Source organism: Maylandia zebra, linkage group LG6, assembly GCF_041146795.1.
Source record: "Maylandia zebra isolate NMK-2024a linkage group LG6, Mzebra_GT3a, whole genome shotgun sequence".
NCBI lineage: Eukaryota > Metazoa > Chordata > Actinopteri > Cichliformes > Cichlidae > Maylandia > Maylandia zebra.
This window is the reverse complement of record NC_135172.1, coordinates 13,508,017-13,535,558: the sequence shown is the minus strand read 5'-3', so window position 1 is coordinate 13,535,558 and position 27,542 is coordinate 13,508,017. Positions and strand designations below refer to the sequence as shown.

The 27,542-nt window shown below is 39.9% G+C and overlaps 1 protein-coding gene and 1 long non-coding RNA gene across 6 annotated transcripts; one reads left to right on the top strand and one right to left on the bottom strand.

The window, feature by feature from the left end:
• Positions 1–1,492: 1,492 nt before the first annotated feature.
• On the top strand, positions 1,493–4,049 carry LOC143418968 (uncharacterized). The gene is made up of 2 exons (XR_013098917.1): positions 1,493–1,628; positions 3,088–4,049. It is a non-coding gene; the product is annotated as an uncharacterized LOC143418968 (long non-coding RNA).
• Positions 3,633–25,723, bottom strand: LOC101482875 (lysophosphatidic acid receptor 2). 5 transcript variants are annotated; one of them, XR_013098916.1, is made up of 6 exons: positions 25,325–25,723; positions 13,790–14,249; positions 12,886–13,380; positions 10,705–10,964; positions 5,233–5,388; positions 3,633–5,107 (listed from the first exon to the last, which is right to left on the bottom strand). XR_013098916.1 is itself a non-coding variant. In XM_076884689.1 (6 exons), the coding sequence occupies exons 3-6, from the start codon at positions 14,034–14,036 to the stop codon at positions 5,290–5,292; spliced, it is 1,101 nt and encodes a 366-aa protein (XP_076740804.1). In that variant the 5' UTR covers positions 14,037–14,256; positions 14,586–14,875; positions 25,325–25,723; the 3' UTR covers positions 3,633–5,289. The 5 variants fall into 5 exon arrangements, 4 of the variants coding, with proteins under 4 accessions (XP_076740804.1, XP_004569131.2, XP_076740803.1 ...); XM_076884689.1 differs by adding an exon at positions 14,586–14,875 and having other exon boundaries at positions 3,633–5,388; positions 13,790–14,256; XM_004569074.6 differs by having other exon boundaries at positions 5,269–5,388.
• Positions 25,724–27,542: the final 1,819 nt, after the last annotated feature.

The following is a 27,542-nucleotide window of genomic DNA, read 5'->3' as shown; positions in this document are numbered from 1 at the left end:
CTGGTGCCACCAAGCCGGCTCCACGCCCCCCTAAACGTCACAAATCAGCCAATGAGGATGTTTCTCAGATCGGCGATGCTCTCCGCAGCAGCACAAACAGCACTAACAAACCTCCGCTCCGGTTCACAAGAGCACATTGATGGAATTACCCGACGCCACTTTTCAGCCTGTAGACTCGGCATAAACGCGAGTAACAGCCTCCTTCCTCCACACGGCGGCGCCCTTGAGCAAGGCATCAACTCGATCACTCACACGATCACTCACTACATCTGGAAAGTATTCACAGCGCTTCGTTTGTTCCACATTGTGTCATGTTACAGCCTTATTCACGTTCATTTTCACACCGTATTCTAACGCAGTAACCTCAAAGAGAAAGTGAAAAGTTTGCGTGAAATTCTTGCAAATTTTACCCAAGCGTCACACAAATGAGTAGCTTTACTATAGCCTACCGAACCAAACTACAGAAACAAACAAAAGATTTTATGATAAAAACAAACTGAAGCACTCTGACACCCCCATGAACCTGTGAACCGAGGGCTAGACCTTACATAGATTTGTCACCCTAAGACCCTTACATGGTCTTGTTATTGATAAGTTTTTCCTCCCATGTGATAGTTAACCTAAAAACCACAGTCTGATGCTCTTATCTGGTTGGGCCCTTGGAGGTTGAAGGTTTGCATGACCACAAATTATGAAACAGCTGCCTGCAGACAGAAGAAAATGCTGAAATTCATTCAGTGCCAGCTCGGCACCCTATGAATTTAGACAACCAAAACATTTTAGCGAATATAACCAGTGTTAGGTGTTACAAACTCAGGAAACAGGAAACCACCCTGACAATCAAAACATCAGCAATGTGCTGCTAAAAAAGCCATGCTGCAGCACAGCTTAAGTCTTAACACACAAAATCTCAAAGAATCTTCGTTTTATGGAAGCATTTCTCTTGCGGCATCCAGGAAACACAAGAAAACCGTTTAAGCTTGAATGTTTTAGAAAGCTTTTGCACTGTGTAAGAAACTGCAGGAGCTAGATCTCGTGTGAGCAAACATCATGCCCAGAAACCTGCAAACTGCATCAGGAATCTGGTTGAAATGAAACTGGGTGACTCTGAGATTTCTGAGCAGAGAGGATAAAGCCGAACAAGAGAGAGTGAGAATGTGAATGATTTATCTTCTGGATCAGCGAGCTTCCGTTTTATTTCAGTTCAAACCTTCTGTGACACAGGACCCAGGGTGAGGGGGTGCTTGACATTGTGCTCAGTTGTTGTTGAAGTTCATCCAAAAAGAAAAAAAAACCCAAACAGAAAAGCACAAAGTTCAACATTGATCCACAGGGCACTCCGGTTAAATGTAAATGGACAGTTGTGTAAGTGCAAAACTGTAATCAGCAAACATACATGTCATATTCATAAGTGTCCATAATGGATTTTTAAGAGGGAGACATGCCTCTTTGACATAGCAGAAACACAAGCAGAGTCAGCTCTGGAGAATGTCACAGAACAGGTTGGTTCTTCCAGGTTTTTCTGTCTGTGTTTGGTGCATGATCACATGAAAAAAGCCCAGTCTTTGTCACAGTCAGGAGGACAGCGGTGTTATCTGATGTTGATTCTTAAGAGACTTTCCATAAGGGTAAGTGTTGTGTAAATGTTCGTTATAAGCAAGTCTCAGGTTTAAACTCGGCACAGACGACACAGAAAGTCATCCAAAACATTTGTTCGGTCTGACTGTGGAGAGCACTCGCGGTACGTAGACTTCATTACCCTGGCTTTCTGCCTGGAGGTTTTAGTATCAGATAATATAGTATGAAGAGGAACTGATCTTTGTTATACTTCTTTTACCTTTTGAAATATAAAAGTTGTCAGTTTTGATAACTCTTTCTGTTGTACTTCTACTACCAAAGCTACTTATTGTGACAGTCATTGTTGCAAATAGCAGAGACTGAAGTGATAGTCCAGAGTGGAGTAACATTAGTTTGAACAGTGATACTATTTATATGTGCATTTTGAGTGAAACCTTAAACCCTAACCCTAAGTAAATGTGACAGGAAAGTGTAATCAACACATCTTCAATGTGTGGTTTCTGGTCTGTGAATAGTATGGTAATTTCCATATATGGCTTGTGAAATTACCATACTATTCATATAAATCACCAAACTAGAAATTTAAAAGCACACTATATTTCTGTATATCTACACCTATATAAATACCTATCTATATTTACACTGGTCAAAAAATTAAAGGAACACTTAAAGACATCAGATCTCAATTGTAAAAAAAAAAACAATAATAATAAAATCTTCTGGATATCTATACTGATACGGACTGGATCATGTGTTATGAAGGAAACTACAGAGGGCTGAAGTTAAAGATACTGAATATCAAAGTGGAAAAACTATGCAGGCTAGTCCACTCTACTGAAATTTACTTGCAGTAACTCAAATTTGTCTTGCCCTCACATGCTTGTACACATGCCTTATAACATTGTAGCATGCACCCAATGAGACAACAGATGCACCCCCCCAGCTGGATCAGGGCATCACTTAGCTCCTGGACAGTCTGAGGTTCCACCTGGCTCCAATGGTGGAGCTGCCACTTCTGGTATTTTATGGTAACTGCCAATCAGCTGTCACAGTGCTGGGCAGGAGCCCACTAGAGGATGTTGAGCCTTGTTGGGCGTCTTTACCTTAGATCACCATCATTAATTAACTTTCTCCTTGACTGAGAACTAAACTCTGTAATATAATCAAATTAACCAGATGAGTAGGTAATAATCAAATACAGCCCTTTTCTAAGACCTAACACTGAAATACATTTAACCACCATCAGCTTGGAATGACCCTGCTGATGTTTTCAAATTTTGCTTATCCCAAAACTCCAAATATACTTACACATTCTTACCTGGATGACTGCGCATGCATCAAGACACAGTTACACGTTAGGAGTTTTTATTTAAACAATCTTAAAATCTAGCTTTCAAATTGTTTAGGTATTATGTATGAGGTATATTTATAGCTGTGTTAAACTGTTGTAAAAAGCTGCCAGAACAAACTTGTGCGTTTGTGCTGATCACATTTTACTTCTTCCTGCAGGTCAGCAATGGGTGGCTCCTCCTCAAAAACAACCATCTTTTGGCCGAAGAAGAAGAAATCACCTCTGAAAAAGACCTGGAGTCAACTGAAGAGGGTGCTGCCTCATAAGAAACGCAAAAAGAACGCTCTGTCGCTGGACAAACTGAGTGTGAAAAAGTCGAGGAAGGACAAGCATTCCAAGAAGAAACCGTCACTGACAGCAAACAAAGTGCCGACATTGCTGAAAGGACTCTCGATGGATTACACAAAGAAAGAGACGAGTCAAACTGGTTCACCGGGAAGGAAGGAGAAGGACAAAGGGGGGCTGGAAAGAGTTGGAGAGCAAATAAAAAAGAAACTTTCCAAGGATGAGAAGAAAGACATTACCAGTCAGACAGACACTGTTCCTCGATCTAAGGAAAATAAGGCAAATGATCCAACAAGTGAGGCAAAGGTGCCTAAAAAGAAACTCAATGAGATCATACGATCCATTCGTCCAGCTGCAAACAGATAACAACCGCCTCCAATCTGGAAGGAAGACGTGACAACTCTGTAAACAGGCCACAGTCAGCAAGATACACGTTTTTAATGGCATCACTCAGAGAGCAGATTATAATGGCAGAAAACATGTTACAGCCGTCAACGGTTCTTTTAAATATGTCAGTTTCTCCCAAAAATCAATATTAATCAGCTGCAATATTTTACTCAAAAGCTTTACTCACTTTACTCAGCAATAAAAACATTTGTGGATTATCATCCTGCTGACAAATGATGGGCTTCATCCCCCCGTAAATTACTACTGAATACTGTTACAATATCAACCATTACAATGTCATTGCAAATTTAAGTTGTATATTTCTATGACAAACATTGTAAGTGAACATTGTTTCCACTGAGCAGAGACAATTTACATTATGCAAACACAAGCAGCATGCAGTGAGTGGAAAAAAAAACTATAAATAAAAACAACAACTTGCATCTCATTCTTATATCACACTGGCTGTATATTAAAAAGAAACGCAACATTTGTAACCACATTTTTCACTGGCTGTAGATTTACAAGGCACGGCGCTCATTTTGACGAATAAAAGAAAACGAAAACTGTGCGTCATAACAGGCACGTATACCTTGAGGGATTTAAAAACAACAACAATCCATATAACATTTGTGACAGGAACACCATCTACAAATGTTAGCAAGAAAAAAAAAAAAAAAAAAAAAAAAAAGTGCTGCTGATTGGACAAAAAGTGTAAGAAACCCACTAAAATAGTTTTAAATCTTTGAACTAGTTAAAAAATATCAAACCTGATTAATCTATAACTTTAATGTTACTAAAATACTTATTAATGCCCTCAGAGTGGCCATTGGGCCCCTGTCTGAAACTATATCTGCATACACAACAGCTGACTGTTTACTCAAAATAACACAGGCCAATAAAATCCATCCTCCAGGACTTTACTGTTTACTTTTTAAATCAATCCACGTTATAAAAGTCGTGTTTCTAGTATTTTATTCACATTCTCTCTCTCTCTCACACACACACACACACACACACAATCACAAAAAGCTTTCTGGTCATGCAATTAAATAAACACCCCGAAATTTATTAAGGAGGACTTACTGCACTAGTGGTAACAACTTGGATCACATTAACTTAAGCTAAGAGTAGCCAGCAAACTACTCTTGTGTGGCTCATAACTAAAGCACAGAGCGCATTCTTTATGATTGCACATTTTCACACATTTATTCCACGGTCTGCTGTGTAGCTTTCCAGGTGTTGCTCTTCCATCACTGTTGTCACTGAGGGGGAAAAAAAAACAAAAAAAAAAAAACAACAACAACAAAAAACTGCCGAGTCACTCATGTCTCAACAGGAAACTCTCACGTGTGTCTCCCATGTTGTCCAAGTGATCCCAACAATGTGTACGCGTCTGTGCAGGGGAGGTGTTGATGGCGGGCTTGTGTTTAAATGAGAAGATCAAGCTGCTGTTATGAAGCTTCCAGCCAAAGAGTGTATCTCTTCTACCAGTAGCTGCAGAAACTGTAAACCCACAGCAGAGGTAAAACCCTTTATATAAAATAAAAAAAAATAAAAAAAAGAAAAGAAAAAAAAAAATCTACATAATCCTTGAAGAACCAGCTCAAGGCTCATTTTTGTGTACATACACAGATAAGTTCACTTAGATATGTATGTGTGCATGCCTCGAAATTTCTCAGCTGGTCTCAGTTAATCAGACTTGCAGGGATGTCCTCTGAGCTGGCACGGATGAGAGGCGCCCCGTTGCTCCTCTCTTTCGCCTTGGGGATACGAGACTTACCATTCTAGAGACAAAGGTGGAGAAACAGACAAGAGTGTGAGAAACTGAAAATGAGGTCAAAGAACCAGGAGGGTGAAGGGTTTAAAAATTATTAACAAAAAAAAAATCATGACAATGATAAGAAATGGGGATTAGATGCAACGGGGAGAATGTGAAAAATAGAGAGGGGGGAGGTGGGTGGGTTAGTCATATGAAAACTAGCAAAAAATAAAAAATAAAACCCACAAACAAACAAGCAGTTAGAAAGAGATGAATTTCATGTTCATACCCAAAGGAGCGTTTCCACACGACCTGCCATGTTTCTAAATTGCAAATTTCAGCAGTTACCGCAAAGCAACAGACACACACGACCAAACAAATTGCAGACGTACACAGATGGTGCATTTATTCTTATTAGTTGTAACAATGTACAAAATTTAAAACAAAACAAAAAAGGCCCAAAAATCACGTAAAAAACTTCCTGAATTGCTGGAACAACACCAAGGAAAAAACAAAAACAAAAAAGTACGCCTATAATATAACAATCGGTTAAAACTTTGATTTAATTAAAATCTAAATGACAAGAGGTATAATTAGGATATATATGTATAAACAGACACAATGCTGTGCTCTTTGAGAGCGCTTACAGTTAACGCGCTCTATTAAAGATGCAACTTCCTTTCAGTGGCCCAAATGCCTCTCTTTGATCTTTATGTCCCCCCCCCAAAAAAAACAAAGACAATGTTTCTGTGAATTATTTCTCACTCAAGAATGCATGTGCACACTAACAAGATAACACACTCCTTGCAGCACTTCCTCTGTACCGAGAATGTATTCTTTGAACACACATGCCAGAGTAACGAGTCAGAGGAAATGTGGCAAGAAGCATGACCCGCTAACCACCAACACACATCTGGACTGGTTTAAACACTACCACAACACAAGCTACAAAACACATGGATTAATGAAGTGCACGCAGGACACAGAAATGTTACGGTCAGCATAAACTAGAGTAATAGTTGCATCAGGCAACAGGATAATTCCAGGCATTTGGGTAATTACCAAATCTGTTTATAGCATAAGGCAGAGAGGTGATTTAACCTCACTGATTGGGATTTTGAGGAGCTATGTGAAGGTCACTCCTTGACCTTCGGTTAAAAAGTTGGCCTGGAAAATTTGGTGGCTGGATAAAAGTGCATATGCATGGAATTATATTTGTGGCCTTTATTCTGCATGAATGATGGGACACAGTGTGAACACAGATGTTTTGCGCATACACAACCAAATTTTGAACAGGTTAAGACAGAACTGAAGGTTCAAACCGTAATTCTAAGCTTTGAAGTTTGCGATATCGAGCTTAAATATTAACGACGGCAAATCAGAAACCTAAATGGGAGGGTTAGGGTTAGGGCTAGGAGTTTCTTACTAAGCAACAAACTTTGTGACGCAAAAATAAAGTCAGTGCCGAAGTGCCAAAAACTGCAGTTCTTCAAATGGACACTTGACGCCAATTCCAAGACAGTAAGTCCGCAAAGACTCCAAATTTAAATTAAAAAAAAAAAAAAAAGTTGTGTTGGTGGACTTTTGAATGGAATAATCTAACAACTAGCATGACTTGCTGTGCAGTTAATTGCACCAATAGCCTGAAAGTCTGTCTAAAATCATTGTAGCAACTTAAAATCTATCAGAATACATGTTTGCCTGTTTTATTTTTCAATTTTGTTTTAGTGTCCATGTTTAACAGATGTTGAGACAGAATTTCAGCATGATCAACAATTATTAATATAATTTTTGGCACTCCTATAAGACATCCAGTCAAAGACGCTTATTTCAGCACTACTGACACACAGGAAAGCTTATACAGTAATGTCCCTACTGGTGGCAGTTAATTAGCATGCTAAGTGGCTAATAAAGTGGCTATTTACAAAATACTTTATTTTATTTTTTTTCACTGAATGATTGATTTATTTTGAACATGACTATGTTGACTATAACAACAAAATGCACTTTAAACAATAATGAGACAAAGAAAGGGTTGGTACAGACTTAAAGGTAAACTCATTTGATCCTACCTCAATATGCAATATACATGTATAATTACATACAATTATATAAGTCTACAAACAGATATCACGCATAAAAATCCTAATAATGATGAAGCTAAACGTTGGGTTTAATTGTGCCTGTCTGTAGAATAAATGAAATGTTTTGAATATTAAAAAAAAAAAAAAAAAAGGTCATGTATCTCATTTACAGTGACAGAGGTTTTTTTTCCTTTTTTTCCCCTTCACAAAATACTTTAAGTGTCAATTTGTGAATTATGTTTGCGTCTTAATTTTTGAATTTTGTTTTTACACAGAAAAACTGCCTACAGCACTGTGTAGCTATTTAGGTAAATCTTTAGTTTTCCCAACATTTTGTAGAGTCAACTGAACAATGAACAAACTCAACATAACATTTTTGCAGCCCTGTTGTTTCTGTCTTTAGCTCGCATTCAAAAACTTTCATCGCTCTTTGGCTGTGTGCCTCTTTCTTCCCAGCTTCCACCCACTTGTCAACTCTTCAGCTCTTGACCTCCTCCATCAACAGCATCACACAGCAGTGTGTACTCTCTCAACACGTGTGGTACACATTCGAGCATGGGTTTAGATGTCGCACGTTTTCAGATTCAATACCAAAGTTAGCAAAGTCGGCTTACATTTGACAGTGAAACGGAAGGTAAATGCAAAGCAGTCGCAAACAAGACCCCACATAAATCATAGTTTAGTCTGATTTGGCCAGGTGCAACGCGCACACACAAAAGAAGTGGGGGATTTCTGAATGATGGTGACGAGTCTGCAGCTGTGAGCTGAACAGAAACAGAAAGGCCATTTGCTTTACCAGTTTCCACATTACTGACTGACACAGTCTGCCACAAATCCACACAGAGAATTTAGTGGCAGGATTAAAGTGTGAGAAACAAGAACTGAAAGAAGCACACAACCAACAGATCCTAGATTAAAAAATAATAATAATAAAAAAAAACATTGTAGAATATCAAAGTTTAAGTTATGGAACATTTGACACAAAGTCACTGTGTTGAATGAGTTCTGTGTTTTGGACCTCTGTTGGAGGTTTTCTCTGAATGTGTTTTTTCTCACATCCTTACTAAAAGAAATTCTACAAGTGCAGTGTTTGTTTACGCCTCAATAAATGCTGTGATGTGACCAATCGCCATGAACTAAACCATCTCTTGGACCAGTCAACACTGATACTACAGCGCAACAAAAAAAGCACATTTGTTTACAATCGCTCAGACAGACAAGAACACAATAACTCACATGTATGCAAAGTGCACATTAACGCCGTGCTTGTGGCTTCTGGTGCACTTCTAAAGACTAATACAATTTTCACATAATACAACCATAGACAAGCTCTCAGCTGAATATATGAAAAAAGAAAAAACAGCACAAAGGCTTTGACTGGGGAAGTGAGCACTACAGTGAAGATACGTGGTTTTTCCTAATAGAAACTTCCCCAAAATATGCACCAAAAAAAAAAAAAAAAAAAAAAAAAAAAAAGGAAAAAGTAAGCCACAACAACAATAATACTAATAATAATTAAAAAGTTATCTTTCCGCAACCCAAGTTCTCAGTATAACTGAGTGGAGACAGTAATGTGAAGCACTTTACAGACTATCCCTGCATGCTGCATTTACAGTTTTATGCAGCTGGCTCTGATCAAACTGCTTCTAACCTGTTGTTCAATTTTAACTGGAGGGAGATGTTGAGAGGTTCTGCAACATTTTACATATAAGTAATTAATTAACGAGTCTTTTCAGCTCTTTGCAGTAAGAAGCACTGAAGTGACAATAAGAATAAAAACAAACAAAAACATCGGACACCTAACTGATCAGCCTGCCTGCGCAAAGACTAGCTGTGTCTGCTCTTCCCTGATTTGTGTCGCATGTTGCCGATTTGCCAGGTCTCACTGACAGATGGATGAAACTACTGGATGCAGTGTGTAAACTGTGTGTATATAGACTGAAAACCTGGCACAAACTGGACTTTTTGCAGGCATGACATTCAGGAAATTAAACAACAAATATCTATCTATCTATCTATATGGATATTAGGGGTGCAACGATACTCATATCGATATTGAACCGTTCGATACAGTGCTTTCGGTTCGGTACGCATATGTATGAACAATACAAAATTTTTTAATTTATTTTATCAACTTTTCTTCTTACGATACTGTCTGTGTTGGGAGCTCAGTGGATCTGCGTTCAACTACTCCGCCTAGGCTGCACTGTCGAGCGCAGATCCACTGAGCGCAGCGCAAGCTAGCAAGACAGAAGCTAAGCTCGTTGCAACATGGCAAATTGAACCTCCCCCACCCTCAGTCAGATCTGGCCTTTGGAACTATTTTGGTCTTCATGTGAAGTATGACCCTGAAGGTAAGCGCGTCATGGACAAAAGTAAAACAGTATGTCGGATGTGCCACGCAATGCTCAATTACATGGGTGGGAACTACTGCGTTAGTGCAGTTTGCGCCAGCCCCATGCACGGGGCGATCCGCGGTAGCTCGTTAACGGAGATTTGCCGTGTTGTGGCGTTAACGTCATTCCAGTTCCCACTAGTGCTGACAGCACTAGTGGGAACAAAATTAATATGACCGCACATTTACGTCGACATCATCCTAGTGCAAAGACAAGTGGAAGCAGACAAAAACAACAAGCACTCATGCTACAAACTTTACCCGAATCATTTAGACAGCCGTTAGCACAGGATTCTCCTTATGGGGACCTGATATGTTTAATATGCTGCTGAGAATATAGCCCAGAAGAAGCGTATAGTATAGCTTTTATTTTGGAAAGAGCCATTTCTCTGTAATAAACTCTCTTTTTCCAAAGATGAGTGATTTCTCGATCAGATAGATTTATTATTTTATCCCTTTGTTGTTTCAGCAACATTAAATTTAAAAACTGTACGTTTGAGTTAAAATATACATTTAGAATTTTAATAAATGACAAATTAAAAAAGCATGAACATTTTTTTGTATTGAAAAAAATATCGACCCGTGACACCAAAGTATCGAACCGAACCGTGAATTTTGTGTATCGTTGCACCCCTAATGGATATATAGATAGATAAAAAAAACAAACAAAAAAAACAAAACAACAACGAGCCACATTCAGCTATGCTGCTGTCGCACATCTCTCTCAAAATATTTAGATGGACAGATCATCTGACTACAGTCAGCATGATACCAAGTGGCCTAAAATCATAAACAGTCCTTAGAGCATGTGCTTGTTTTGATTGTGATTGCTGTCATTGATTCCATTGCTCTCGGACAGTACCTCTTGCTCCACGGTGTGAAATTTAACTTCAGAGAAGCCTCTGTTCTTGTGCCTCTGAGACCAGTTGCAGCACAGGATCTCCTTGAAGGTCCTCCTCATGTCTTGGTCCCTGAAGCAGTAGATGATGGGGTTGACGAAGGAGTTGCACTCTGCCAGCACCAGACAGTATTTCTCGGGGCCTAGCACCAAACTCCTGTCACAGTTCAGACCATCGAGCAGCAGCACAACCAGTGCGGGTGTCCAGCAGACCACAAAGCAGCCTACAGAGTCAGGGGGGAGAAAGAAATTCTTTACAACTCTGTTAATTTCTAAGGGTAGGGGGAAGCATATGAGGGAACACACACACACCACACAGATTAGCCAGTTCAGTAGTCTGTTCTGTATAATATCTGCAGACTTTGGTAGCATGCTCAGCACTAATATATGCAAAACTACCAGCTGCAAAAACAGTTAAAGGATGTGAGACCACACACTCAGGTGCATAGTGGCTTTATGTGTCTCTCAGAATGATAAAATGAGGAAATGTCCTCACTGTCTTGATGATGTTGCTCGCAGGTACAAATTGTCAGCAGTGTCATGCAGGCAGAAACGAGCAGTTTTCTGTCATGCTAACAAAACTATGCAGCTCCCTGTCAGGACATGCTCTGGCTTTTCCTCAACTTCCTTACATGCCAGAGCAACTGAATCCTGGCTGCTGAGTGACGGGACAAACACTTGTGGGGTTTTTTTTGTTTGGTGTTTTTTTTTTTTTTTTTCGGGGGGGGGGGGGGGGGGGGGGGTAAATTTGGAGGAATTTAATTGAAATCAAAATAAATCAGAATGAGACAGTGAGAGTAGAGCAGCAAAGGAGAGACTAGATTAGAAAATAAGAAGAAATCAGTACCAGGAAGAGAGGAGGTAATGTGTGTGTAAAGCCTATTTTTACAGGAAAAGAGACGAGCTTGCACGGGCCGAGAAGGCTGGCTGTGTTTGATCAAGATAAACGTTTCCCGGGAAACTTTATCCTCTGCAACTTTCTCCAACTAAACTTTCAGTAGAATTCAGTAGATGGCAATGGTTTGCACTGCGATCACTTAGTCACTTAAATTATGTACACTTAGTGTTCATAATTTTTTATCATCAATAGAATTTCCAGGCACAGCCATGGTTGTCTCAGGATCTCATCTCTGCCTTTCACAGATGCTGTTGTGTTGGCCATCAGGTGGTGACCTTCAGCTTGCACTGTGATAGTTTGCAGTTGATTGCAAAGTGATCAGGATGAGAATCTACACCTCCAAATCTGAAGCCGTGGTTTTCATCCAGAAATAGTTTGAATGCTCACTCCAAGTTGCTACTTCAAGTATGTCAGTGTGTTGAGTGAAGCAGAGGACAGACTGGTGTCTACACTGTGACAGAGTTAAGCGTGAGAACAAACTGAACTGATTTACAGGTCAGTGATTTTCAGCCTCGTCCCTTGCACACAGAGATTTTTAATATTCGGGAGTGAATTAGCATCACATCGTTTGGAATGTTTTGGTTGGTTGGTTGTGAGTCCTTCACAACAAATGTTCAGCACACACACACCCCATTATTTTCTCAAAAGTAATTCAATGTATTTATATAGCACCAAATCACAGTCACCTTCAAGGCGTTTCATTTCATATTGTAAGGTAGACACTCTACAATATATATTACGGTAATTACTTGCCAGAGAGCAGTCTAAAACTTGTTATTATTATTTTCATGTTAGTCCATAATGCATTCTCATAATTACCAGTTAACAATACAAACCTTAGGCTACAGTGCAATGCACTGACACAAATCCCTGTCCTAATGAGTACACATGTAAGAGCTTTCTTTTAGTGTTTTCACAAAATAAGCAACACAAAGAAAATCTGAAAACCAGTTCAAAGATATTTTAAAGTGATCTCCATGGTGATTCTACTGTAGAAACATGAACAGGTAGAAATGGAGGATGCAGCCCGACTGCTCATCGCTGCTTTTTTTACCTGTTCAAAAGCAGTGAACAGGTAACAGGAACCGGCCTGGCTGCCGTGCTGAGGTCGGCACACGCTTTATCATCATTTTGGGTTCTTCAAAAGCTTTTCTGTTAGCGTGATGTTTTTAAATGAAGCTAAAAACGCAAAGTTATCTCCCAAACATAACTATTTGACTTGATATGTATTGTGTGCACTCCCTTACCCAGGATCATGGAGACTGTCTTCATCAGGTTCATCATGGTTTCTCTCTGTCTTGTCGTCGAAGTGTGCTGTGACATCTGCCTGCCCTTGTGCCTCACATAAAGAAAGATCCGGGTATATACGGCCACCATGATGGAGAAGGTCATCAAGTTAAGAACGGCCCAGAATATCAGGAAGCTGCGGTGGTATAGCGGTGCCATGGTGGAGCATTCACTTAGATGGCACGTGCAGTTCCAACCCATTTGGGGAACGAGGCCCATGATTATTGCCACCAGCCAAATTAACAGCATGACTATGAAAACACGCCGAGTGCTCATGCTGCTGTGTAGCTGGACGTTGAAGATAGTCTGGTGGCGCTCCACAGCCACGAATAGGAGGTTGAGGACCGAGGCTGTCAGGCTGGTATTTATCAACCCCTGACGAGTAAACCACTGGTTCGGTGATAGCTTTATAGTCCAGGGACCAGTATGAAACATCATGTGGAGATACGCAAAACCTAGGAGGAGGAAAGTGAGGAGATCTTTTAAACAGAGGTAAACTATTTACACTGTTACATTCTGAGTAGAGTCTATCGTTGTTACCAGAGCAGGACAATGAACAATCTTTACATGAAATATGAGGATGTCAGAGACTCATCGCGGTAACATGCTATCGCTGTGATCAGTACAAACTTAGTTGAAATAGTCAGGAGTACTATTAAATCAAACTCAAAAGGTTGCCTGACTGTCCAAGAATCCCCAACTTGGCATTCATGGTTTGCGTTTAAGAGATCACTGTTGCTTTTTAATGGAAACAACTGTGAGAATGTGTTTCTATTTTGCTCTACTTTCTCTTTGTGAAGGGTTTTCTGTGAACTTAAGTTATTTCACAAATGGTTTTACAAAAATAAATGGAAAAAAATTTACCTGCAAAAAGGTCTGCCAAAGCCATATTACCCAACAAGTAGTAGATGGGAAAGTGAAACCGTCTGTTTTTGAAAATGGCCGCTACTACCAAAAAGTTGGAAAAAATAACAATGAAGCAAACAATCAAGCCCAGCGTGACAATAAGAACGTCACGCTTTTTCCATTGAGTATTAATGGCTTTTCCACTGTTGTTGTAGAAAAAGTCGATGGTCTCATTGTCATGGCAGGTACCGGTTATGTTACCCATCCTGAGGCGTGAGCGGGGTGTGGGATGAGAAAAACGTTGATGAGTAGAAAGAGTAGGGTGGTGTTGCAGACGCAGAGTAGAAGGAGGAGGATTAGGGCACCACTGACACTTGCCACATTGGGAGGTTTGGAGATCGGCATGCCATTAGCTGTGCAGGTGAGGACTGGAGTTATCCAGACGTCTGAAAGCCTGGGGACTTCTCTGGATGCACATCTACATTCTGGAGAAAAAGTAGTAAGTTTGAGCAAACAATAAATTATGCATAACAGTTCAAAATCAGTGATAAGCATTTATTAACAAACTACAGAAACTGGTCATAGTGAAATGATATCCAACATAGACAGCAAATATTTAACTTAAAATTTTTAGCATTTAGAGAATAAACATTTAAAATAATATAGTTTGACAAGATTAAGGTAAGAAGGAAGTAAAGCAATATTTGGATGACAAAGTAACCAAGTATTTACCAGGTCTAAAGATGAGGTAAATACTAAGTAGACCTTATAACTTAAAGTCATGATTTGCCATTTTACTTTATTAGTCTCTCACATCACAGTGTAGGAATTTCTTTACATGGTTGTTTCAGTTCATTGCAGCTTGCAGGCAGTCATTTCCGCTCTCTTTAATTCCCGGTCAGGTTGAGGTCTGGACTTTGACTGAACCATTGCGACACCTCGATTCTTTTTTCCTTTTCCAACAAAAGTAACCGGCTGTGCTTGGGATCATTGTGCGGTTGCATCACTCAGTGCTGGCTGTCATATGACCTCACATTTGACTCTAGAATACTTTGGTATACTGATGAGTACGTGGTCAACTCGGGAACTGCAAGGTGTCCACATCTAAAAAAAAAAAATAAATCAACAACTCCACCACCACCGCGTTTGAGCAAATACATGTTTGGTTTTTATCCATATGTGGTTCTGTGCATTATGGCCAAACTACTTTACTTTGGTCTGCTCTGCACAAAGGACAATTATAGATGTTAACAGGGGCATTTTACTATGGCTATAAATCAGACTATTACTGGAAAACAGTGACAAATATGTTTATCATGCAAAATAGCTGTGGCTTTTGTCCCTTGTAGCTTATCCCGGTGTTGCCGTCCATCACAGGTCAAGCTCAAATTACAGTCAGAACATCTATGCATTTGCGCTGTCTTAACAGAGTCAAACACCAGTGCGAACAAACCATTTCTAGACGCCCTTGTACAGAGATATACAGCACTATAGCGGTAAAAGCACTGGACTCCCCCCCCAGGTTGGGGTTAAATCACCAGAAAAGCTTTTTGTATCTAGTGGCCAAACAAAATGTGATACCTAATATGGAATGAAAATTGTAAGGTATCAATAAATAATTCATTAAAATCACCTAAATAAACTAAACACCCCTACTGAGCGTTTAAAGAAAAGAAAACATCCTGCTTTTTGCCGTTATATTCTTTCACAGTGAAAAGGTAGGGCAGCAAGTTCAAACTGACTTTGCACCAATACAAATGAGCACTTTATTAACGCCACTAACCTTCATCAAATCTATGTACTGAAGGCAGCATCTAAATAGATTATCCTGACATGTGACGTTCCAATATTATCAAAAATACAGAGGCTCTTCTTCCTGTTAAACTAATGCAAACATGTTGACATGACTTATTACAATGCACTACAAAGCATGCACTCAGAGGCCAGTTTCCGAACACACACTTATTTTATAATCCTAGAAAGATAACGCTGTTCCCAAACAGGGCTAAGCTGTGATAATAAAGTTGACCCAGCCAACAAAGATAAAGCAGTATGCAAGATTTGCCCCCACGCAAGCTGTGGATAAACAGGTCACCTCCCCTTTCAGTCCTCTGATGCTTCAGTGTCGTGCTGCAGAAAATAAGTTTGAGTGCACAGCAACTATTTTCCTGTTCAATTGAACTGAAATCAATTTACATTATCAGAGAAGTAATTGCTGGAAGCGAGTCGCATCACTTTTTTGTTGTTGTTGTTCAGAACATCTCAGACTACGTGCACATCTAATCAGCTTTGTTGAAATACGTGAGTGGCATTTCTTGCATTAACTATCTGATTAATCAACTTATCTAACGCATCCTTAGCTACTGAGCCGTCTCCAGCACGTAAGCTTTAAGGTTAAGGTTTGAAGCCCCAACGAAAAGGTTGTTAGCTTTTTTTGGCAAAAAATAGAAATAAGGATCTATACATTTACCACAGAATCACATCGTAAGTAACTTTGCCCTGTACAAGCCAGAAAACCTTGATTTGTAAGAAAAGCAACGTTATACACTACGTTCATATACTATGACTGAGTAACTCCTATCTGACATGTCACAACAAGAACAGGCAAGGCTTTAAATGATTGTAACTGAAACCAAACACAGCCCAGATCAAAACGCAGCCAACAACTGACTAATCCCTTATTTAGGGTAAACCTGTACATGCTGCACAGTGTGCTCTTATTGTTGAGTCAGCAGCACAACCTCGCACAGTCTCCACTCTCCTGTGAAACGCAGCACTGCACGACAACACCGCAGTGCCGTCAGTTCCAAGTTCAACTCTCCCAACAATGGAAACAGCAGAGCTGCTCCCTGCAGAAGAGACACACCTCACAATTACACAATCCAGCTATGTAACTCAATCTTAATCCAAACACACACACACACACACACACACCCTTAGTGACCCGTTCTCCTACCAAGGATGTGTGGAAAGAAATGCCAAATTAAAAATGTGAGAAATGCAGCGGGAGTGCAAACGTCACAGGTTGGAAATGAAGTGATGGATGAGACCACTGCAGGAAAGAGGGTTCAATTTTTGATCGAGGCAACAAATTAAAACAGGTGAGGAAATTAAAAAAGAAAAAAAAAGCCTTTCCACATTCTATCCCTGTGGTGACAGAATGTGGAAGGATCCAAATGGTTAAAAGTAGTGAAACTGTGTGCATGGGAATGTGTCTGAAACTCACCGAACAACATCACAAATTTGTGGCGAGCAACAGGAAGGTAAGAAGGATGCTATTCCCTTTATGAATGCAATACTACCTCGACTACATACGACCAGCAGCTGCAGCTTTTAAAAAAAAAAAAAAAAAAGAAAAAAAAAAAAAAAAAATTCTCGTTGTTGGATTTGTGTTTTAAAGTCATACTTTAATTTTACCCATTGTACTAAGTGGACAAGTCCACTCCTTATTTTAAATGCATAATCACATTGGCCAACTCTGTTTGTAAAAGCCCAACATGGGGCGATCGTGGCTCAAGAGTTGGGAGTTCGCCTTGTAATCGGAAGGTTGCCGGTTCGAGCCCCGGCTTGGACAGTCTCGGTCGTTGTGTCCTTGGGCAAGACACTTCACCCGTTGTCTACTGGTGGTGGTCAGAGGGCCCGGTGGCGCCAGTGTCCGGCAGCCTCGCCTCTGTCAGTGCGCCCCAGGGTGGCTGTGGCTACAATGTAGCTTGCCATCACCAGTGTGTGAATGTGTGTGTGAATGGGTGGATGACTGGATATGTAAAGCGCTTTGGGGTCCTTAGGGACTAGTAAAGCGCTATATAAATACAGGCCATTTACCAGGCCATTTACATTAGTCTGCAATTGACATCGAAATGTTTACATGTGCATTGAGCCAAAGATATTAATAAAAAGACGAGCTCTTAAGTCATAATTAGATGTCCAACTGCCATTTAAGTTTCACCTGCAAACATACCTTGATTTCAGAAGGCACCTTGAGCACTATGGCTGACAGTTCTGCGAATTTGTATTTTCCTATTTCAAAAATGCACAAAACCACAACGCTTCAGTGCAAAGTGCATCTTAAGCTGCACTAAGCAGCTGCTGTCACATGATGTGCCACAACTGAAGTGCTCATCGCATTTTCTACACCGTTTTAGGCACAACAGACATGCTGCTATGTGACCAAGGTTATACAGAGGACACACAAAGTAAGTGACTAGTCAGTGAGAAGTTACTGAATAGTCTGCCTCAAGTTGGCGAGAGTGAATATCTGGTAGACAAATAATAAAAATAAAAAACTTGCTGCCTAAAAGGAAACTGACAGCATTTTCAGAATTAGGTAACTAAAAAAAATACCACTAAGTTGATAATACTTCTGTTCTGTAAAAGTGAAGCTAAAGGCACACTGCTAATGCTCACCAACAAATCGTGTTGTCTCATCTGATGTAAAGTGTAAAAATAAGATTTAACACTTTTTTGTATGTAGGACAGTTTAATGGCCAGACTTTTTGTGTCATTTCCCAAAATATCAAACTGATGCACTAATAAGAGCTTGCTACTCACACAAATTGAGAAATAATAGTAAATCTGTTGCAGCAACTCTGGTCTAGGTTGTAGACGGGTACATAAAGGTTAGCTCAACACAATGTTAGCTGGCTCAGCAAAGTCTAAAACCCTCATTGGAGATAACATGCAACGGCGGATATCAACTTCATCTTATAAGCTGGGCTTTCCTCTTCAGACTGTCTGCATGTTCAAATTAAAAAAAAAAAAAAGTTATCAGATGATGGGAAAATGGTGATAATAGAAATGTTGAAATTTACCGGAAACTGCAACACTGTCATATCTTGTAAGACAGGAAGTTAATGCTGCAAAATATTACTTAGATTTGTTAAAAATATAAACATTTTAAAACTGGTCATTTTACTGTAGCATGAATGCTCAGTGCTGGTTGTTTCAAAAGCTGCTGACTGCACATTAGACGGCTGAAACATCAAACAGAATACAGGGAGTGCAGAATTATTAGGCAAATGAGTATTTTGTCCACATCATCATCTTCATGCATGTTGTCTTACTCCAAGCTGTATAGGCTCGAAAGCCTACTACCAATTAAGCATATTAGGTGATGTGCATCTCTGTAATGAGAAGGGGTGTGGTCTAATAACATCAACACCCTATATCAGGTGTGCATAATTATTAGGCAACGTCCTTTCCTTTGGCAAAATGGGTCAAAAGAAGGACTTGACAGGCTCAGAAAAGTCAAAAATAGTGAGATATCTTGCAGAGGGATGCAGCAGTCTCAAAATTGCAAAGCTTCTGAAGCGTGATCATCGAACAATCAAGCGTTTCATTCAAAATAGTCAACAGGGTCGCAAGAAGCGTGTGGAAAAACCAAGGCGCAAAATAACTGCCCATGAACTGAGAAAAGTCAAGCGTGCAGCTGCCAAGATGCCACTTGCCACCAGTTTGGCCATATTTCAGAGCTGCAACATCACTGGAGTGCCCAAAAGCACAAGGTGTGCAATACTCAGAGACATGGCCAAGGTAAGAAAGGCTGAAAGACGACCACCACTGAACAAAACACACAAGCTGAAACGTCAAGACTGGGCCAAGAAATATCTCAAGACTGGTTTTTCTAAGGTTTTATGGACTGATGAAATGAGAGTGAGTCTTGATGGGCCAGATGGATGGGCCCGTGGCTGGATTGGTAAAGGGCAGAGAGCTCCAGTCCGACTCAGACGCCAGCAAGGTGGAGGTGGAGTACTGGTTTGGGCTGGTATCATCAAAGATGAGCTTGTGGGGCCTTTTCGGGTTGAGGATGGAGTCAAGCTCAACTCCCAGTCCTACTGCCAGTTTCTGGAAGACACCTTCTTCAAGCAGTGGTACAGGAAGAAGTCTGCATCCTTCAAGAAAAACATGATTTTCATGCAGGACGATGCTCCATCACACGCGTCCAAGTACTCCACAGCGTGGCTGGCAAGAAAGGGTATAAAAGAAGAAAAACTAATGACATGGCCACCTTGTTCACCTGATCTGAACCCCATTGAGAACCTGTGGTCCATCATCAAATGTGAGATTTACAAGGAGGGAAAACAGTACACCTCTCTGAACAGTGTCTGGGAGGCTGTGGTTGCTGCTGCAATGTTGATGGTGAACAGATCAAAACACTGACAGAATCCATGGATGGCAGGCTTTTGAGTGTCCTTGCAAAGAAAGGTGGCTATATTGGTCGCTGATTGGTTTTTGTTTTGTTTTTGAATGTCAGAAATGTATATTTGTGAATGTGGAGATGTTATATTGGTTTCACTGGTAAAAATAAATAATTGAAATGGGTATATATTTGTTTTTTGTTAAGTTGCCTAATAATTATGCACAGTAATAGTCACCTGCACACACAGATATCCCCCTAAAATAGCTAAAACTAAAAACAAACTAAAAACTACTTCCACAAACATTCAGCTTTGATATTAATGAGTTTTTTGGGTTCATTGAGAACATGGTTGTTGTTCAATAATAAAATTATTCCTCAGAAATACAACTTGCCTAACAATTCTGCACTCCCTGTACATTTAAAAAGTGTTACTATCCCGCAGTCTAATAACAGACATGTGACAATGGCTTTAGCGTGGTTGGCCGATTGGCATAATTTTTGAGTCATCAACCATTAGAGTATAATTCAAATGTTACTCAACAAAACTGCCAATGAAAACAGTACGTTTCTCAAAAATAAAAAACTTAAAATGCACTGTTCCAAATTATTACGCACAGAGTTTTGAAACATTTTATAGGTTGTAGAGAACTGAAAATGGTCATTTGTTGAATTTGCAGCATTAGTAGATCAATTTTACTGAAATCAAAAGCTATTTCAATCAAAAACATCTTAAGAGGTCAAGTTATATATTAACATAGGACCCCTTATTTGATAGCAGTTTTACAATTCTTGCATCCATGGAACTTGCAAGTTTTTGGAAAGTTTCTACTTGAATGTCTTTGCAGGATGTCAGAATAGCCTCCCAGAGCTGCTGTTTGGATGTGAACTGCATCCCACACTCAATTATTTTTTTTTTTGAGGATGCTCCAAAGGTTCTCAATAGGGTTGAGTTCAGGGAAGACTGGGGGTCACACCATGAGCTTCTCTCTTTTTATGCCGATAGCAGCCAATGATGCAGAGGTATTCCTTGTAGCATAAGATGGTGCATTGTCTTGCATGAAGATGGTTTTGTTGCAGAAGGCACAGTTCTTCTCTTTCTACCATGGAAGAAAGTGGTCAGTCAGAAACTCCACATACTTTGCAGAGGTCATTTTCACACCTTCAGGGACCCAAAAGGGGCCGACCAGCTCTCTCCCTGTGATTCCGGCTCAAAACACTACACCACCTCCTTGCTGACGTTGCAGCCTTGTTGAGACATGGTGGCCGTCCACCAACCATCCACCACTGCATCCATCTGGACCATCCAGGGTTGCACTGCACTCATCAGTGAACAAGACTGTTTGAAAACTAGTCTTCTTGTAGTTCGAGGCCCACTGCAGCTGTTTCAGCTTGTGAGCATTGGTTAGGGGTGGCCAAATATAAGGTTTATGCACAACTGCAAGTCTCTGGAGGATCCTACACCTTGATGTTCGCAGGGCTCCAGAGGCACCAGCAGCTTCAAATATGCGTTTGCTGCTTTGTAACGGCCTTTTAGCAGCTGCTCTCTTAATCTGACGTATTTGTCTGGCAGAAACCTTCATCATTGTCCCTTTATCTGCACGAACCCATGTGTGTTCTGACTCAGCCACAAATCTCTGAACATTATGGTGATCACACTTAAGTTTTTGTGAAATATCCTTTTTCTTTCCTATATTGCTTGAAAATGGTGGTCTGCTTAATAATGTGGAACATCCTTCTTTAGTAGTTTTTCCTTTAATTGGGCTCACCTGGCAAACTAATAATCATAGGTGTCCAAGATTGATTTCAATCATCCAAAGAGCTCTGAGACATGATTCCATCCATGGGTTTATTTGAACAACAACGTATTTAATCTTTATGACACTTAAACACAATTTGCATTATAATTTGGAACGTGGTGTAAAGGTGAACACTGCAGTCAGCTAACGATCAAAGCAATAACAAGAAGGTTCTTGTTCCTAGTGTTAGCCAGCAACCTCCAGCAACTACTTGACAACCGGTCAGGGAATACATATTTTCCCATGTGGTCATTAAGACTTTTTAAAATGTTTTTTTTTTTTTTTTAAATATATACTCAGTAATGGTACTCATTCACACGTGACTACTTTTGTCCTTTTATGTCAAACTTCTGGACGAATGTTCAAGAATGTAAAAATTAGGGGTGGGAATTTAATGCGTTAATTGTGATTCATTTGAAAAAACATTGTGTGAAAAAAAATTAACATATTTAATCGCACTTTACATTTCAAGCAAAGGGGAACTTTTGTTAATGCATGATTTCCTGGTATACCGATTACAGTGACACACACAGCTACAAACCCCCCCCCCCCCCCCCCAAAAAAAAACCCCAGCAGAATCAGAAGAAAGCGTGTTGCTAGGACTGAACGAAGGCAAATTTCATTTCTACAGTCTATCCAACAGAAGCCTTGATAAAAGCGTGGTTTTGTGCAAACAGAGTTTGCATAGCACTGAAGCACTTTAACTTTATGGCACCATCTAAATGCAGCACAGAAACTGTGGGAGCTGTTAGAGTTAGCAGTTTGAGTACCAACAAAAGTTGTTGGCAGGCCAAACTTGATGAAATGACTGGCTTCAGGACCAAAATTACTAAGTCAACATCAGACAAACTTACAAATTCTCTTGACTGTAGACTAGTATCAGTGGTAGAAGACAGGGGGTTAGAAAGTGTGCTACTGATTCAGATGAGCCCTGTGTTCCAGTCGAGCAGGGACCTACCCACAGATGTCAGTCCTGGTCTGCAAGTATTTGGTTAGTCCTGCCACTTCTGTCCCATGGGAGAGACTGTTCTCACTTGCAAAATACATAGTAACAAAAAAGAGAGATCTGCCTTGAGCTCTGAAAATGTGAACAGGCTAGTTTGTCTAAATAACTGGCTGAAAGAGACAGACAATAAATAAGCATGGAGGTATTGTGAGTCCAATGAGTTTGTTGTTTTTTGCACTAAAGTGTTTGATGATCACTGTTTTAGCTTAATTTACAAAAGAATGCTGGCTAAGGTTACTCGGAGTTTAAAGGTGAAGCTGGTCAAATAACCTTTTGTTTCTGCCTTTTTTAAGAAAATAAAAATGCACTTTATGTTGAAATTTTTATTATTATTACATAAAGATAATACAATTATCTGATAAACACTACAAAAATAAAGTATTATTACAGGCTCACTCTAAAGACCAAAAGTAAAACTTGGTCAGCTTAAGTCGAGCTTAAGCTGTAACAGCAGCTACAGTTCTGAACACACACCGGAAATCGTTAGGCATACGAGTACGTATGCCAAACAAATACTTGACATGTGAAAAGGAGAAAGAAGCTGATGTTAGGAAGTTGTGGGTTACAGTCTCATACCCTCCCCCTCCATTCACACATACATTTAGCAGTTTCCCCTTCCCACATTTTCTGTTGTCTTAGTGGGTTTACAACTGATACTTGTGACCTGAACACACAAGTTCACGACAACAAACCAGCTTGCATTAGAACAAAGACCAACCAACTGTCACCACCGGCTAACATTCAATTACAGCATTTCCTGCACGCCTAATTAAGACTTTTGCGCATTCCTCTAAACTTGACCACTGTGTGTGTGTGTGTGTGCGCGCGCGCGCAGCCTGTGAGTTTTCATGCATCGTGTGTCTGTGTTTGTGCGTGAAAGGACTCGACGGGATCAGTAAACACCGGTTTGAATGGAAACTGGTCATTACCAGGGGAGCCACACCCAAGGCCTTTTCTCCCTCCTCCCCTCAGTGTTGCTCTCTTTCTCCCTAAAGAAAGAGTCTTAGCTTATTGACTTCAGCCAGCCTTTCTTTAGAATAGGAAACAGTACTAGGAAATGCATGCACCCCCACAATAGCTGAAACCAATACGACGGTGTAGGCAGACACAATTGATTGTGTTTGTGACCTCTGATTCCAGGTAAAACTGAGATTGTACTTCTCTCCACAGGACCCCCTCTCTTCTACTGTGAAGTATTGACACCACTCACCATGTGTCACCTATATGGAGATTACCTTTAGCACTTTAATCACCCAGACACACGCACAGACAGCTGCTTGTTTCTCCTGATATGACTGATCCAGTCTTTGTTTCACTTTTAAAACTTAAGCTGTTTTTAACACCCCCCCCCCCCCCCCAACCCTTGTTTTTCTTTAAATCTTCATTCCCATAATTAGCATTTCCTGTAATCTTATTTTTGTTTGTTTTTAAAGCCCAAGTGAATATCTTGTAATAAAGACAGAGGACATGCACTGCTGATATGCATAAATAGTGAGACTGGATCAGGAATGTCATTTAAAATGTATATACAAGTTTGAGGTGGTGTGTGTTTACTGCATGTTTAAGACTGGGATTCAATAGGTTTGTTTCTTTTGGCGTTTTCTTTTTAACTTGTGAAAAACATGCTTTCGATGCAGTGATCATTAGCATGTCATGTCAATTCAAACCTCAGCTGACAGGCCAGGTGTAATAAAGTGCTTGAGTAGAGTAGAAAAGCACTATACAAGAACCAGTCCGTTTAACATTCACAAAATAAGGTTTGTCCTGTCACATCTTTCATATGAACACTGACACAGCCGTTCAAACTCAGTACAAAAACAAATCAGTGCTTTTTCTATACCTCTGAATTGAATAATGTGAACAGCCCTCCCTCCAAAATAACTTAGTCAAACTAAACAGGAAAAAAAAGAAAGGTTTAATACTTTCTGACACCTTGTTAGAGTGTACAAATGAGCGATGGATCAGAAAATAAGCAGACCAGAGATGTTAACTTTATGGTGGTTTATGAAGAGGCACAGATACAGTTTTACTTTGTCTCAGTACTCTGGTCCTGAAGTGAAGCTTTTCGTATGCAGATTTGCTGCTTTCGCTTTTTGGGACTTACTGTAAACTCAACACTAACTCTGTGAAGTGAACACGCCGTAACACTGTGTCCACAGACGGAACAGTTTAACTTTATTGCAGGGCTGTTTTCCTGTAGGCGACACCTGTGCTGTAAATGTGCGTTTGGCGTTTTCTTTCCTTTTCTATTTGCATATGCAGTGTGCTGTGTAGATATCCGGGAAAATAAAGGCAGAGGGAAGAAAAATGGTTGTTTTACTTTGGAAGAAAGTTAACACTGCCCTCGTAGTAAGCGTGGCAAAACTGCTTAGCTGCATTAAAAAGAAAAAAGGGAACGGCTGCTTCTCCGTAAGGTAATGAGCTCCAGACTCCTTCCGCGCAGATACCTTCGCACGCTCACGGGAGTCGCGACCTCCGCACGGAGGAAACAATGAAGCACCGTACAAACATTTCTCTTCTCCCCGGGCGCGCATTTCAAACTCGTCGCCCTCCGCTGAATTTTTTTTAATACAGAAGAAGTGTGAATGTGGAGCGGGAGACGAGTTTGAACTCACCTTTAGTCGTCTGTGAACGCCTCCAGCAGGTATAGTTATCCAGGTTAGATCTTTGCTTGTTTTCGCACCTGAGAACTCCTCCCCAGCTCACAAAGCAAAAGTGAAAAAAAAGGAAAAACCCCACAAAAACAGAGGGCCGAAAAAACTACTATGATATGGGGTTTTTTCTGTTTCTATCGAGGCTCAAGTCCACCTTTTACTTTTGAGTCTCACAAAGTTAAATACGCTCGGTCTTCTGCGTCATCTTTACTCGAACTTTTGTTTCGCTTCCGGTGGGCTTAGCATTTGTTACCTGTGCGCAGTAACTCTGTCCCAGGAGGCGTACACAGGGCGCGGCAGCCGCTCCCTCGTTTGTTCCAACTCGTTCTACTAAACGAGCAGCTTGGAGCTTTTTGGTCGTTCCTTCTGCCAACCTGCGCGTTTTTGGTATCCACCCTGTTTGGCTGGCGGTGGGGCATGTCAGCCAATGAGAGCGGAGCGTCAGAGTGATTGACAGAGTGGGCAAGGACGCTACTCAGGCGGCAGATAAAAACCAGGGATGTGGAGCTAATTTTACATCATAATACCCGAGATATCTTCATGTAAGAAAAACAACTGCAATGTGTAAAATTACACAAGTTCAGGTAGCTTGTTCATAATGTTTTTTCTATAGTGGAACATTTGCAGAAACGTTTCTGGCATAATTAATCAATAGAAAAACCTGTGAAACGTACGACAGAAACAGTTAAAAGTTTAAATTCTATTCCCTCTTTCACATTAATAATAATAATAATAATAATAATAATAATAATAATAATAATAATAATAATAAAAGCAAAGCTTTTCAGTGGGCCACATTGTAGTCTCTGCTGAGCTGATTTTGGCACCTGGGCCTTATGTTTGACACCCCTGATATAAACTAAAGTAGCAGGTGAACTGTAAATGATCACGTGGTTTGTAGTGAGCTTTAAGGCTGGATGTGTCTGTCACGTCTGATGTATTGTAGTAGTAAAGGCTCAAAGTAATCAAAGCTGTGTAAACCTCAGTCAATCTTTGCAACCAAGACAGCTGAGTTCCTCTGATTTTTTTTCTTCCTTTGTGAATTAGTTTATTATTTTTGATCTTTCTCAATTACTTTGTTGATCAGTTTCAATTCAGTTTTTTTTTTCATTTGTTCCAACAGGACAAAATGCACACTGTGAAAGAGAGCCAGAGATTAATAATAACTAATGATTACACGCTTAATGATTAACTAATGATATTATATGTATATAATTTTAGAATGTTTAAGCATGTTTAAGCATGTTATAAGAATAATGTTGTATAATGTATGTTCCTAGCTTGATTTATATGCTATGTTTGTTTTAGATATCAAATAAAGATTCTCAGTTGTTATATGTGAATGTGTTTTCTTTGACTGAAATATATGAAAAGATTTTTAATTAATTTTCAATTGTATTTTGAAATATATTTTGAAATGTATTTCAAAATATATTTCAAAATATATTTTGTTACCGTATGGGAAGTCATATGCATGTTGTATATTTACTCAGTCTCAAATCTATAACTGCAAATTTGGCCAAAGTGGAAGTGGCAAAAAAAAAAACTGCAGTTCCTCTGATGACCACTTGAGGCTGGCTCCAAAAGAACACCCCAAAAAGGCCCCCAAAGTATTTGGTGCTAATTTTTACTTCGTAAAAACCACACAGGATGGGATTTTTTTTTAAAGCTCACCTTTTTAATGCTTACCAAGGTTTTACAGCACATTTGCGTGCTGGCCACTTTGATTGACTACTTTGACTTGCAGTGTCTGCTAGGCCTCACCTTTATAATTGAGCTGGAACTCTCACTTGTGTTTGTGATATTGGTCCAGGAAGTTGGTGCTTTAGTTTTGGTGAGTGAAATTCCAGGAATTGCTGTTAGTTAACACTAATTAGCAGGTGTGTGTTGCAGTGTGTGTGTCACACCCATACAATATATGGATGTCGACCGCTACATCCATATATTGCTAGTGTTACATGCTAGGGTTAGCTAAAAACTTAGCACTCAAACTCTTTGAAAGTAGAAGTTTTGAAATTTCTGGTTTTTGAAACCCTTCAAAATATGGAGTACAAAACCACTGGATGATGTCACAGGGTCTACGTTCATGTTTCATATCTGCAAAACCTCGAGGCCTCAAAATGAGGCCTTTAGTAGCGCTTTTTTATACAGTCTGTGGATTAGCATCCCGCCTTAAACT